The sequence below is a fragment of the Coturnix japonica genome, chromosome 24, assembly GCF_054131305.1.
Source record: "Coturnix japonica strain WE chromosome 24, WE-NBRP24, whole genome shotgun sequence".
Classification (NCBI taxonomy): Eukaryota; Metazoa; Chordata; class Aves; order Galliformes; family Phasianidae; genus Coturnix; species Coturnix japonica.
Window position 1 is genome coordinate 7192051 of NC_140686.1, and position 14293 is coordinate 7206343.

General features: G+C 48.1%; 1 protein-coding gene, 1 pseudogene and 1 gene segment (V, D, J or C); 1 reads left to right on the forward strand and 2 right to left on the reverse strand.

Annotated features, from left to right (window-relative positions):
• Positions 1 to 792: 792 nt before the first annotated feature.
• LOC146757185 (uncharacterized) lies at positions 793 to 5259 on the forward strand (annotated as a pseudogene). The gene has a single exon (XR_014937123.1). The product of XR_014937123.1 is annotated as an uncharacterized LOC146757185 (transcript).
• Positions 5260 to 9062: 3803 nt separating this feature from the next.
• Positions 9063 to 11259, reverse strand: LOC146757186 (uncharacterized). Its single transcript, XM_085523270.1, is given in 5 exon segments — positions 9063 to 10099; positions 10102 to 10369; positions 10372 to 10410; positions 10412 to 10752; positions 11130 to 11259. Coding segments are annotated over 5 exon segments (903 nt in total). The 3' UTR covers positions 9063 to 9974.
• On the reverse strand, positions 9088 to 14042 carry LOC107324962 (immunoglobulin heavy variable 5-10-1-like). The segment is given in 2 exon segments: positions 9088 to 13609; positions 13898 to 14042. Coding segments are annotated over 2 exon segments (387 nt in total).
• Between the last annotated feature and the right edge of the window lie 251 nt (positions 14043 to 14293).

The window sequence follows — 14293 nt, forward strand, 5'->3', positions numbered from 1 at the left end:
GACTTCATGATCACTAGTGGTCCCTTCCAGCTCCTTCAATGCTCTGACTCTGTGAAAAGCAGGATCTATAATACCTTCTTGGGAAAGTCCCAGTGCTGAAGATAGATACAAGAAAGAAAGGTGGTAACAGAAGAAATTAGGTGGCATCTGCTCTGTATTTATAGCTCTTGCAAGGCACTGAATATTGGTCTGAAAGGAAAGCCATTTTGCTTAGTGACTCCTAGATTAATTCATGGAAGTGATTTTTCCACAGAGCCAAATGTGGTCATCAGTATAAAAATGACCTCACATGCCACATCACCGACAACTTCAGATGGGCTTTGTCTTTTCTAACTGTATCCTGTATGGTCAAAAAGTTTCAATATCCCTCTTAGATCACCTGCATCTGCTCTGCACACTTCCTTTCTATTTCTGAGATTTTTCAGGAGGTCTTCGTTTATCACTTCAGCATCCTTCACTTGACTTCCTGCTTTGTCACAGTGAAACAGCATATCCATGTCGTGGACAAAAAAAGAGGCCATGCCAAGAGGTTCAGTTAATGTTCAGTAGCTAACAGTTCACCATGCAGCCTCTGAGGTTCCCAGAATAGTTGATCTTACTGTAGTTAAATTTATGTAGTAATGGTTAGATTCATAACCTTGTTCTGTTTTATTTTTCTGTTTCATTTCACTTACTACCTCATTGCTTAAAATTTAAGAAAAGATAAATGCATTTAATTAATTTGGTGTTTGTGAGATTTGTGCTGATCCTGACCCTGACCACTGCCAAAACAATTGGATACATGCTTGGGAAAGTGTTGTATTAGGCGAGTGTGCGCTTTTCGGGCTGTGACGAGATAGGTCCATCCCCATGCCATCAAGATGTATATGTTTCCAGTGGGCGTACACGAAGGGCATAGGGTATATATACGTGTGTTAGCTTCAATAAATCGCCATTTTACTGCTCATCATATTGGTGTCATATCAGTAATTGGCCAAGCTGCAAACTTCCAGAGAACACTGACAAGATAAAGGTAACAAATGGTGACCCCGACGTGATTGGAAGTGGAGCAGCTATAATTCTAACGGCGAAGGTTCTCACTGCGGAGCGGTAATTATTTACTCGCGGAGTGGTGAAAGACTGGGACGGGAGGATTGGCCATAACTCTTCGTCAGGCAGTAGGGAGAGCTCGGAACCCCCTCGGTACGGTTGGGGAAGCGCCAGGTTGGGGCCAGGTGGGATACGTTTGGCCGGAGGCGACATGGAAGCCGTTATTAAGGTGATTCTGCATGCATGTAAAACTTACTGTGGGAAGGATGTTCCTTCTAAGAAGGAGATTGCTGCAGTTCTTTCGCTGCTAGAGAAGGAGGGGATGTTAACATCTCCCTCTGATTTATATGATCCCAATAACTGGGATGCGCTCACAATGGCGCTTTCACAAAGGGTGCTGGCCACCCGAAAAGTTACAGAGTTCAAGGTCTGGGGATTAGTCTTGGAGGCGCTTAAGGCAGCAAGGGAAGAGAAGATTGCGGGGGATCGGGCTAGGGAACTGTTGGGGTTGGGGGCGAGGGGAACCGGGGGGGGGTCTCATCTCTCCTACAGATCCAAAGGAGGAGAAGATGGCGCCGACCCCCTCGGCTCCAACTGACATAACACCTTCAAGAACAAAGAAGGAGGAAGTTGAACAAGACCACTCAGCTCCAGAGTACACCCCGCCCCCACCTCCCTATCCAGCACGGAGACTATATCCTTCATTAAAATCATTTATGGATGAAGGGGGAGGGGGACCCTCGGTGGAATGTACTGTTGCTCTCTGCACAACTGATAAGAGGGCAGTGGGGGAGGACGGTACTGTCTCACTGCCAGGTTCTGCCTGTTGCTCTAGTCACTCCCCTGAAGGGGCGGATCACTCCGCCCAGCAAGGGGAGGGAGGGGGTGGTACTTCGTTACTGTCTGGTCCTGCCTGTTGCTCTAGCCACTCCCCTGAAGGGGCGGATCACTCCGCCCAGCAGGGCACTGGATGTGGGCGTAACACTTCGATGCAGATGGCCCCGGGACACACCCAGGAGGGGTGTGGTCCTGTAGCATCTGGCCCGTGGAGCCCGCCCACACTCACTGACTGGGCTCGGGTGAGGGAGGATCTCAGAGCAGCCGATGTGATGGATACGTTTGCCTTTCCAGTAACAGTGAATACAGAGGGTAGAGCTTGGACCCCTTTAAACTCTAAGGCAGTCACTCGCCTTGCAGATTTGGTCAAAAACAAAGGCTTGCGTTCTCCAATGACTATGTCGGCAGTTGAGGCTCTCATGGCCTCTAGTCTTCTGCCTTATGATGTGGTCAGCCTTATGCGTGTCATCCTTGAGCCTGTGCAATATACCTTATGGTACGACGAGTGGAATAGGCTGCTTCAGGTTGTGGTAGCCGCTGCGACCCGCGATAATAACCATCCGGCTAATGGCCAGGGTCGAAAAGACAAGACGACTCTTGCGCGTCTTCAGGGGTTAGCAGATGGCATGGTGGGGTCCCCGGAGGGCCAGGCGAATTCGCTTAGAGCAGGGGAGTTGGCAGCGCTCACGACCGCAGCCCTTCAGGCTCTGCGGATGGTGGCTAAGGTTGCAGAGCCTGTGCTCCCATGGACAGACATCAAACAGGAGCCCTCCGAGCCATTCTCTGATTTTGCGAATCGCTTGATCCGTGCGGTGGAGGGGTCTGACCTCCCAAAGGGGGTCCAATCTTTAGTCGTGATAGATTGTCTTAAACAAAAATCGCTGCCAGACATTCAACAGATTATAAGGGCGGCACCTGGGACTTTGAACACTCCAGGAGAGATCATCAAGTACGTGCTAGATAATCAGAAAAATGCACCACTGACTAATGAGGGCTTTGTAACTGCCATGCAGGGGATGGCTGCTGCAGTAATGGCGGCCGCTCAAGTTGGGGAAAATAAGGATAAGGGCCCGTGCTTTAAGTGTGGACAGCTTGGTCACCTTAAAGCTCAATGCCCTAAGAGGTTTAATCAGAAGGAATCACAGGGACTGGGGGAACCTTGTCAATTGTGTGGTTGGGCTGGACATGATGCACATCAGTGTCAAAAATTCAAGGTTTTGCCGCAGGGAAACTGGTATGGGAGGGTGCCAATGGCCCAGGGCTCCTTCCCACTCTTTTAAACTGGTCCAAGGGTGCAGACCTCATAGTGGCGTTGATCATGGACCTCTTGATCGGCCACCCAAGGAATCGACAGAGTGCAAAAGAAGAGCTTTCTCGTGGATACCGAAGAAAAAGAAACCCAAGAACCCAGAGAACCCAGAGAAACAACCCTTGCTGCCAACGAGAACTACCATGCTAATGCTGTTGTGCCTTTTGTGTCTGTGTTGGTCGCCGGTGGGGGGCATTCATTTGATTCAACAACCGGGGAACTTATGGGTTACATGGGCTAATCAGACAGGAAGAACAGACTTTTGTCTTGCATTACAGTCAGCTACGTCACCCTTTCAAACATGCCTTATAGGGGTCCCAGAATGGGATGACTCTGCGTTTAAGGGTTACCTTGGGAAAAAGAGTGGCTGCTTGCGGTTCTGCAATGGACTAAAAAGAACTTGGAGGTGGCTGGGAAATGATTCTGTATACTATCTCGGAAGGAAAATGGCTTGTACTATTTGTAGGTTAAACATCACTCTTCCCGAGGAGCCCCAGCAGCTGGATTTACTTGGCTCACAAATGGTACAAAATGATACCTGGGACAAGAATAGCTCACAATGGTTGTCCCCTGGGTGCATGATCTTTGGCTCAATGAAAAGGTTGTCTCTGACTAGGCAGCAACTTCTTGGTCCAGAGGGCCCCTACTGGGACCCGAAAACTAATCAAACTGTCCCCTATACCCTTGTGTATCCCCGTGATGATGAGACCTTTGATATTGATGGAGGATATTGTGGGTTTTACCCTAACGGATCGGTGCCTTATCGTTCTGGAGATTGTCCTATAAACGTCTCAATAGGTGAGATTGTTAATATTAGCAGGACGGATGGGTCTGTCCGAAAGGTCGACTGTGAAGATATGGCATTCAACACAGGTTGTTGTGTTTTCCCTATCCCTAAAGGATCATTTTCATTCATGGGAGAACTTTGGAACAATGATACAGCAAAAGCCTTACCACCAGGGATATTTCTTATTTGCGGTGATCGTGCTTGGCAAGGGATTCCTAAGAACCCGGTGGGAGGTCCATGCTATCTGGGGAAATTGACCATCTTATCCCCAAGTATCTTTGAGATCTACAAGGCATCTAATCATTCACGAGCCAAAAGGGATATGCATGTTCTGGAGCCTGACTGCGGGGACGACATAAGGTTATGGGGACCCACTGCTACAGTCTTTGCTTCTTTCTTTGCTCCCGGGGTGGCTGCTGCACACGCTTTAAAAGAAATTGAGAGATTGGCCTGTTGGACTGTTAAACAGGCTAATGTTACCTCTCGGCTACTCTCAGATTTGCTTATAGATGTAGAGAGCATTAGACATGCTGTGCTCCAAAACAGAGCGGCAATTGATTTCTTACTTCTGGCACAAGGTCATGGGTGTAAGGACTTTGAAGGGATGTGTTGTTTTAACTTGAGTGATCATAGTGAGTCGTTGCACAAGAAGTTGGAGTGGTTACAAGAACACACCAAGAAGGTTGGCATCCAGGATGATCCTTTTGGAGATTGGCTGGGAAGTCTGTTTGGAGGTATTGGGCCATGGCTCAAACAGCTACTTAAGGCATTAGTGATAGGGCTTCTTATATTTCTTGCATTAATGATATGTGTGCCTTGTATATTTAGATGTCTACAAGGTTGTTTACAACGTATGATAGAAGGAGTGTTCAATGAGAAAATGGAGTTCCAGCAGTTATACGCGAAACTCTGAGCAGAAGGATGAACGTTATAATATAACCAAAGGTGCCTTGAACGTATTAATTAGAAACTACTAATATTGTTAGATATAGCATCGTTTATCTCTGCATGCTTTGCAATCTGCATATCTCCCTTTATAAATTACTTGTTTAGATAAGGACTAACACCTTTATATAATTTAGATTAGGATTAGCATTCGCGTTGTAACGGGATAAGGTTTTCTTGGCATGGGGAGGGGGAAATATTGTATTAGGCGAGTGTGCGCTTTTCGGGCTGTGACGAGATAGGTCCATCCCCATGCCATCAAGATGTATACGTTTCCAGTGGGCGTACACGAAGGGCATAGGGTATATATACGTGTGTTAGCTTCAATAAATCGCCATTTTACTGCTCATCATATTGGTGTCATATCAGTAATTGGTCAAGCTGCAAACTTCCAGAGAACACTGACAAGATAAAGGTAACAGGAAAGGTCTATTTTCTGCACCCAATGTTGCATGACACATCTGATCAGTGGCTGCTCAAAGAAACACCGAGAATTCTGGATTCTCTACCATTAGTTCTTGGTCCACTCCTGCAGAGCTGCTGCGATGTGAGCCTAGCACTACAGTGAAACACCAAATCATTCCTTCTCTATGCTGCTTAGATCTGCAGTAGGAATATGTTGTGGGAGCTCTCCACTGTTCCATAAAAGTGATATGGAAACCTCCGTATTCATCACCCTCCCAATAAATCCATATGGCCTCTGCTAGGACCAGAACATGTAATACGTGTATATGCTTCTTCCTCTCATGTTGCACTGGAAGATGATTTCACCACCACTGTGCACTGCCAGTTTCCTGACACACTGCTCCCCAGCCACCCAGCCAGTGACTGCTGCAAGAGTACAGAGAACAAGCTGTGATTGCCCCAAGAGTAGGAAAGGGTGAGAACAATCCTAGAGGGGCACTGGACCAGTGGGAGAACTTAACCCTTCTCTTTGACCCAAGCTGACAATAGTGAGAGAGGAATACAGCAGGTACTGACAATCAATCAATCACTGGATCTACAGTGTGAATCACTTGTGGGAGCTCTCCACAGTTCACTTAAAGAGATTCTTGAGACCTCCATATTCATCACCCTCCCCACAGCTCTGTGCTCTGCCCTCCAGTCAATCTCACAATACCCAGCTCCTGCTGGGGTGCAAAAGGGCAAGAGGGAAGGGAGGAGTGGATGAAGTTGAAGTACAGAAAGAACAGTGTATGCAAGTTTGTCAGGAACAATTGAACCCATACGAGGTGACAGTTTCCTGGAACACATAATTAACAATGATGAGACATGGTGTCACCACTGCCAGTCAGTCAAAAGAGCCAGAGTCCATGGAGTGGCAACATGATAATTCCCTATTAATAAAAAAAGTTCAAGACACAGCCCTCAGCAGTTGAAGTGTTGTGTACTGTCTTTTTGGATAGGAAAGGGAAAATCCTTCCAGACTTAACAGAACCTAAACAATGAATCAGCTCCTAAACAATGAATCAGCTCAGACCACTCAGTCTCAATGCTCACAATGTTGAAGACTCAAGCCTCCAGAGTCAAGCCAGAGAAGAAGGCAACCATTCTCTTGCAACATGATAATGTCACACACAGTATCAATTTGAAGGCTATGGTGCACACTGATACTTTTGGCTGAACAGCCCTTCCATAACCATTATATAGTCTGTGTATTGCACCTTTGGACTTCCATCTGTTTGGACTGATGAGAGATGTACTGTGTGGGCAACATTTTCCTGGTAACAATGCCAGCAAAACAGCTGTGAAACTGTGGTTCACCTCTACTGATGCAGGTATTCACCAGAATGATATGGTCTCTTTCATCACTGGTGAAAACAGTGTTGACTATGTTGAAAGATAATGTCCAGCAGCTGTGAATCTGCTCTATCAAATAGTGTTAGTGCACTCTTTGTAACTGCTGTAGTTTCTTTGGAATCAAACAGCATACACTGCTTTCAGAGTAACTTATGGACACTGCAGGACCTGTTAGCCCTGCTCACTGCAACACTACAGACCACATTTGTTGGTTTATATCACTCTGAAATGCCCCTGAAATCATGTCAAAGCTATTCACCCACTGCTTCCCTCACAGACAGATTCAAAGTGCCTGAAGAAGGAGGGGAGTACTGTATGATGGTATATTGTCTGAGCAACCCAGGGCTGTCCCTCACTGTGGTCCCAGCAGAGTGCAGAAATAGAGTGCGCTGTCATCCAGCTCCAGCCTACTGATGACTAGGGTCCCAGAGCTCTTGTCAGCCTGGGATGAAAACCTCAAGGAGGCAAAAGGGGCCGTATGGTTGTATGAGCCTCCTCGGCCTTTGCTCTGAAGCAAATACTGCAGGGGTCTGTTGGGAATCTGCCGGTACCAGGCCACATAAATATAGGAAGCGTTGGAGCTGTAGGTACACTGTAGGGTCTCTGTCTGCCCTGCTTGCACCATCACTGCAGACTTCTTCGCATGGATTTCATCTCTCAGATATGCACCTGAAACCACAGCAGAGCTACTCACCCATCGCTTTACTCACAGGCACTTGGAAAGAATAGCCCATGTCTGTATATGGAATCAGGCAATGAGAAGTCAAATGTTTTTGAATACTTGGGGGAAGAAGGGTACTAAAAGCAGATCCAGACAAGCTCCAGGCAGAAATATGCCAAACATAATAGTTTGCTTACAGTATTGCTTTTGAGTCTCACTGCAATGAAAGGAGTGGTGAAGGGAAAGGAGCACTTGCTTAAATGACAGGGCCATCTGTGTTGTGCTGTGACATCCATCAATCCCCAGGAGCAGCAAAGAGCTGCTCCAGCTCCTACCAGCCTAGCAGTTCCTACTGCCTTGGTTTTATCTGAAATGGGATTTCTATTAAAGCCCAGCAGGATATCCCATTCCCAAAAGAACAGCACAAAAATGGCAGACTGAGTCAGTGGAGTGCATGATGTGCAGGGACAGAGATTCCACAGATCAGGAACCATCCTGGGAGGCCATGGCATGACACTCTGCCTCAGAAAGGAGTATACTAAATAAGTTGGAGCTGATGTAGGAGGGCCATTTGAGACAGCCACCAGATGCCTGACAGAACCAGCAAACACAATAATCCCTGAAGCTGAAGCTACATCCTTGGGAGGAGAGGAAAGCAAACACTCGAGAGCTCTCAGAAATCCAGCAGCTTCCACAAGTCAGGGGCACTGCCCCAGCCACCCTCCTCCTTGGGGCCCAGCCAGGGCCACTCCTGCAGCATCCATGTCCCCACTCAGCCTTCCTCTCCCATGCACAACAGCCGCTCCCCGACACTGAAGGCAAGCTCCTCGTTGTTGTTGTTGCTGTTGTTGTTGTCTGGTAACTTCCACTACTGTTACAGTCAGCTGATGCTACAATAGTAGCAGTTGCTATGATTCCTCCTGCTTTCCTTCTTTCATTACTATCTCCTGAATTTTTCCATATCCCTCACCTCTCTTCTCTTCCCTGACATCCTTGCACTTCTTGGTCCTTCTTTTGCTCTCTCAGCTTTTTCTCTTCAGCAATTCCTCCAACCAGTCTCAACCAAGTAAAGACTTCCATGCCCCTTAGTAAATACAAAATTCGATTGTGTCAACCAAACGTTCTATTTCAGTTTTACCTGCTGCCACACCCCAGAGGCTTCCAGTGCTAACACTGTGATATTGCTTTTCCTAGATCTCCACAGAGGAGGGCATTCTCTCTTCCAATGCACCAACTGCACACACTACTTCACAGCTGTGGTCTCCAGCCCAGCTTGCTCTGAGTGTTCCGTTTGCGAGCTGTGGGTTGGGGCAGCACAGGGCAGATCTTGTGCTGGCAGTGACCAGAATTTTAGATTCCTTCTAAGGCAGAAGTAAGTCCCACATTCTCTTTTTCCCCATTCTTCCTCTCTTGCTGGTCCTTACCAGCATTACATCCCAAGTAAATTATATGCAGTTCCCATTTACAAAACAACATTAATTACAAGATGGTATTATAATTAAGTGATTCATTTGCTGACCATTTTCCTCAAATTCCAACTTATTTAATGTCCACCACTGAGTATGGTATGTATTCCAAAGTTGTCTGATTTACATTTCCTCCAGGATGTCCCCAGTATGCCCCAATAAGACAGTATACATCCCCGGGGACTCCCTCCCTCCCTCCCTCCCTCCCTCCCTCCCTTCCTCCTTTCCTTCTTTCTTTCTTTTTCTCTTTCTCTCTTTCTCCCTTTCTCTCTTTCTCCCTTTCTCTCTTTCTCTCTCTCTCCCTTTCTCTCTTTCTCTCCTTCTCTCTTTCTTTCTTTCTCTCTTTCTCTCTTTCTCTTCCACATTTCTGCAATTCATCTGGTCACCTGTCACACACTATTCAAAACATGCACATAATGTGCATGGTTTCTTACAACAACAAACCATGACCAAGTCTTCAACCACCAAGACATCACAAACTGCACCAGTTATAATGCTCTATACCATTCCACCATTGATTACAATATTTTATCAAAACCTTTTTGCTGGTCATGTCTCTTTGCTGGCCAATTATCTCTTCCCAGTATGCTAATACACATTCCTGAATCTTTAGGATTTCTTTAGAGTTACTTCCTCCCCTGTTGCACAATTGTCCCTCCTCAAATTGATAGGTAATGGAGTCCACCATCTCCCTCAAGCCCTGGTTGTACATCAAATTCCTTCAGGGAGAGTCATAACCAATATTCCTTAGCAAGATCAGACTGATGAAAGATGAACTGTGTGGGCAACATTTTCCTGTCAACTGTGCCATCATGGCAGCTCTGAGACAGTGGACTGACTCCACTAGTGCAGGTATTTACAAGCATGAGGTGAAGGCTCCTGTGCACTACTGGTACAAATGCATAGATAATAGTGGTGACTGTTGAAAAACAGTGCTAGGGAGCTGAGAATCTGCTCTATCAAACAGTGTTATTGTGCTCTATCTCTTATAGCTTCCATGGAAACAAAGACAAGGCACTGCTATCAAAGCAACCTATCTACATCGCAGGGCTTCTGTTTGCCCTGCTCTCTGCAACACTATAGACCTCACTGTTTGGATTTCATCACTCCAAAATGCACCTGAAACTACATCAGAGCTATTCACCCATTGCTTTGCTCATAGACACATGCAAAGGGCCCAGGGCTGCTGACAGAAGCGGGCAATGCTGCTGCTAGAGATGCCCAAGTGCTTTTGAGTACCCAAGAGAAAAAGGGAATCAAGAGCAGGTGCAAACATGCTGCAGGTAGGAAGGCAGGCAATGTGGCCAAGCTGATTAGGTGACCAGAAATATGCTGAATATAATCCTCAGGTTGCAACACTGCTTCTGTGACTCAGGAGAATGAAAAGAGTGGTGAAGTGAAAGAAGGTTTTGCAAGAATGGCAGGACCATCTGTGATGTGCAGCAATGACCCCTCACAGTCCAGGAAACAGCCAGAGACACTCTATTGACTGACAACCCTGTAGCTCCTGCAGACTTGACAGTGTTCAATAAAGGGTATTTTTGTTAAAGCTCAGGAGGATTTCCTGCTCCTGTGTGAATGGCACAAAAGTAGCGGGCTGAGTCATGGGGGTGCACAGCACGTAGAGACAGAGATGCCACAGCTTTCTCATTGTCTCGAGAGGCTGTGGCTCGATTCTCCATCTTGGGGCTGAAGGAAGTGTAAAAGAAGAAGCAGGTAGCATAAGACAGCCACTCAATTTGGCCACTGCGTGCCTCACGGTACCAAAAAACATGATGACTTTTGAAGTTGAAGCCAGATCCCTGGCAGGAAAGGGGCACAGACTCTCCAGATTCTCGTAGACCACCACCAACTTCCACAATCCTGGGCTGCGCACACACCCCTACAGAACAAATGTGCCATGAGCTGCAGTATAATGGAGTTTATGGAGGGAAGAAGTTTTCCAGACACCCTAATGCCCCCAGCCTGGAACAGACAGAGAATCACTGAATCATAGAATGCCTTGGATTGGAAGCAACCTCCATGATCATCAAGTTCCAACCTCTCTGCTACAGGCAGGGCTGCAAGCCACTAGATCAAGTCCAAATTGGATCGTCCAGAGCCCCATTCAACCCAGCTTTAAACACCTCCAGCAACAGGGCACTCACAGCATCTCTGTGCAGCCTGCTCCAGCATCTCACCATGCTCTCAGTAAACTTCCCCCTGACATCTACTCTAAATCTTCCATCCTTTAGTTTAAAAACATTCCCCCTTGTCCTACCACTATCTACCTATGTAAAAATTGACTTCCCTCACATTTATCAAGTCCCTTGAAATACTGGAAGGCTGCAATGAGCCACAGTATTCTCTTTTCCAGGCTGAGTAAGCCCAGTTCCTTCAGCCTGTTTTCATAGGAGAGTCCCTCCAGCCCTTCGATCACCTTCATGGCACATATCTGGGCCTTCTCCAAAAGCTCCACATCCTTCCTGTGCTGGGGGCTGCAGTGTTTGAGGCACGGACTCAGATGTGAACAATCCAAATCATTTATTACAAGTTCTCACATCCCTTATATACCTTCAAAAGTTTTTGTTTTCTAACTTTCCCATCCACCCTTACAACTTTCCCAACCACCTTATATGTCAACAAAGCATTCTACAAACACTTTTCAACTGTCCATGCAGGCACATATCCAGTCAGAGCTGTGAGTCCCTTCTTCTCCTTCCAGAGGTGTCCTTGGTTCTCATGCTGTTTATCTTGCTCCACAGCTGCTGCTCTGAACAGCTTTTCTTGTATTCCCACAGGGGGCTCTAGACTGGGACACAGTACCCCCAGATGGGGACTCATGTGGGCAGAATAAATGGGCACAATCGCCTCCCTTGCCCTGATGGCCACCCCACTTCTGATGGAACTCAAGATACCATCAGCCCTCTGGGCTGCAAGTGCAAACACCTGGCTCACGTTCAGTTTTTCGTCAAGAACCCCTAAGTTATTCCCAGGGCTACTCTCAAGGAGCTCTCCTCCCAGCTTGTATACATATCTGGGATTGCTTCAACCCAAGCATAACAACACACACTTTGCTATGCTGAACCTCATTAGGTTCTCAAGGCCAGAACTTTCCAGTTGATCAAACATCCTCTGGATGGTGTTCCTTCTTTCACTATATCAACTGCACCACTCAGCTTGATGTCATCAGCAAACATGCTGAGGGTGCACTCAATCCCACCATCTGTGTCATAGATAAAGATGTTAAGGAGTACTAGACCCAAGATGGAGCCCTGCAGGACACCTCTCATTACCGGCCTCCACCTGGACATAAAGCCATTGAACACAAGCCTCTGGCTGCAACCTTCCAATCAATTACTTATTCAGTCAATAGTCCACCCTTCAAACCCATCTCTCTCCAATTTAGAGATAAGGATGTGGTGGGGAACCATGCCAAAGGACTTGCAGAAGTTCAAGTAGATGCCTTCCCTTTGTCCACTGACTGTCACTCCATCAGAGAAGGCCACCAGATTGGTCAGGCTTGTTCCTCCCTTGGTGAAGCCACAGTCTTGGACCACTTGTGCTCATGTGCTTTAACATATCTTTCAGGAGGATCTGTTCCGTGGCTGTTCCTAGCACAGAGGTAAAGTTCACCAGTCTGTAGTTCCCACAGTCCACCTTCCTCCCATCCTTGTAAATGGGAGTGATGCTTCTTTTGTTGTTTTTGTTTTGTTTTGTTTTGTTCTTCCATTCCTGACAGACTTTGCCTGACAGCCACAACTTTCCTAATATGACGGACAGTAACTTGGCAACTACCTCACCCTGCTCCCTTAAGACCCCGGGATATATATCAGCCAGCCCCAAGTACTCATGAGACATCTGTCTCATGAGCTGGTCTTGGACTCACTCTGCCCTTACAGCATGGGGGACTTTGCTACCAGTCCCACCTAGAGGTTCCAGTGCATGGATGTGAGGTTCAGGGATGAGAGAATCCTGGCTACCAGTGAAGACTGAGGCAATGAATTAATTGAGTACATCAGCCTTCTCCATTACTGTTCTAGTCTGTTCTCCATTCTCATTTAGCAGAGAAGGTACAATACCTCCGGCCCAACTCTTCTGACCCAGTACAAACCCTTCCTATAATTTTTAGAATTTCTTGCCAAGTTCAGTTCTATCTGTGCCTTTGCTTTCCTAATCCCATCTTGAGCTGCAGATGGTTTTGCTACCACGAAAACCACTCTCCAGGGCATGCAGCTCTCGCGCTCCTACTCAGGGCTCAGCCAGAGCCATTTCCACAACATTCATCTGCTTTTGTGACTCAGGAGAATGAAAGGAATGATAAAGTGAAAGAAGACCATGCAGAAATGACAAGGTCATTTCTGACATCCCCTCACTGTCCATGAGCAGCCCAGAGCCAGGCCAGCTCCTGCCAGCACTGTGCTTCTGCAGCTTTCACTCTGCCTAGGAAGGGGTTTTTTGTTAAAGCTCTGCAGGATTTCCTGTTCCCGTGTTAACTGCACAGAAGTAGTGCGCTGAGTCGTGTGGATGCAGGGCACGAAGAGACAGAGAGGACACAGATTGGGAACTGTCAAGAGAAACTGAGGCTCGATCCTCCAGCACAGGGCTGTATCTAATATATGAGCTAGAGACGATGTAGGACAGCCACTCAAGATGGCCACTGAGTGCCTGACGGTACCACAGTACAAAATAATCATCAAAGCTGAGGCCGGATCCACGGCAGAAGAACTGCACAGACTCCCCAGCTGCTTGTACACCTCCTCCAGATACTTCAAGTCTGAACTGTGCACACACTCCTGCAGAAGAAAAGCAACAGGAGCCAGGTACTGCACATCCTGGCAGGAGGACGTTCCCCAGCCACACTAACAACAACCGACCACAAATTCCGAGCTGTGAACTTCCTCTCTCCTGCCAAAGCCCCAGGCCAGGGGCACTACCAGGGCTGCTCCCGCAGCATCCATGTCCCCACTCCGCCTCCCTCTCCCACGCACCGAAGGCGAGCTCCAGGCTTCAGCGCCCCCGCCGAGCAGCAGCACGAACCGCGACCAGCCCCGGCCTCCCCGCTCTCCGTGCCCGCCTCTCACCTGCTGGCCCCAAGGCCAAGGCCAGCAGCCACGGCCCCAGCCCGGCCGCCATCGCGCCGCGCCTCTGCCGTCTGCCCGGTAGGCGGACAGGAGCAGAGCGGAACCGCGCTCGAGACGCCCCTCGTCGGGCAGCACCCACCGCTCCGCCCGGCCCGGCCCCGCGGCCCCTTCGGCGGAGGACGGGGCGGGGCGCAGGGGAGCGCCAGAGCCAGAGGCGGAGCTCGGCTGCCCGGCACTCGGAGGCTCCGGGCCGTGGGTTGGTCACAGCGCAGTTTTCCATGCACGTGGGGCCCGGGCTTCCGCCAGAAACGGCATGGCTGCCCCCAGCACGGGCTGTCGGCCCGCAGCCTGTCCTTACACGAGCCTTGCCAAGATGGCTTCCATCCTCTCCTTTGT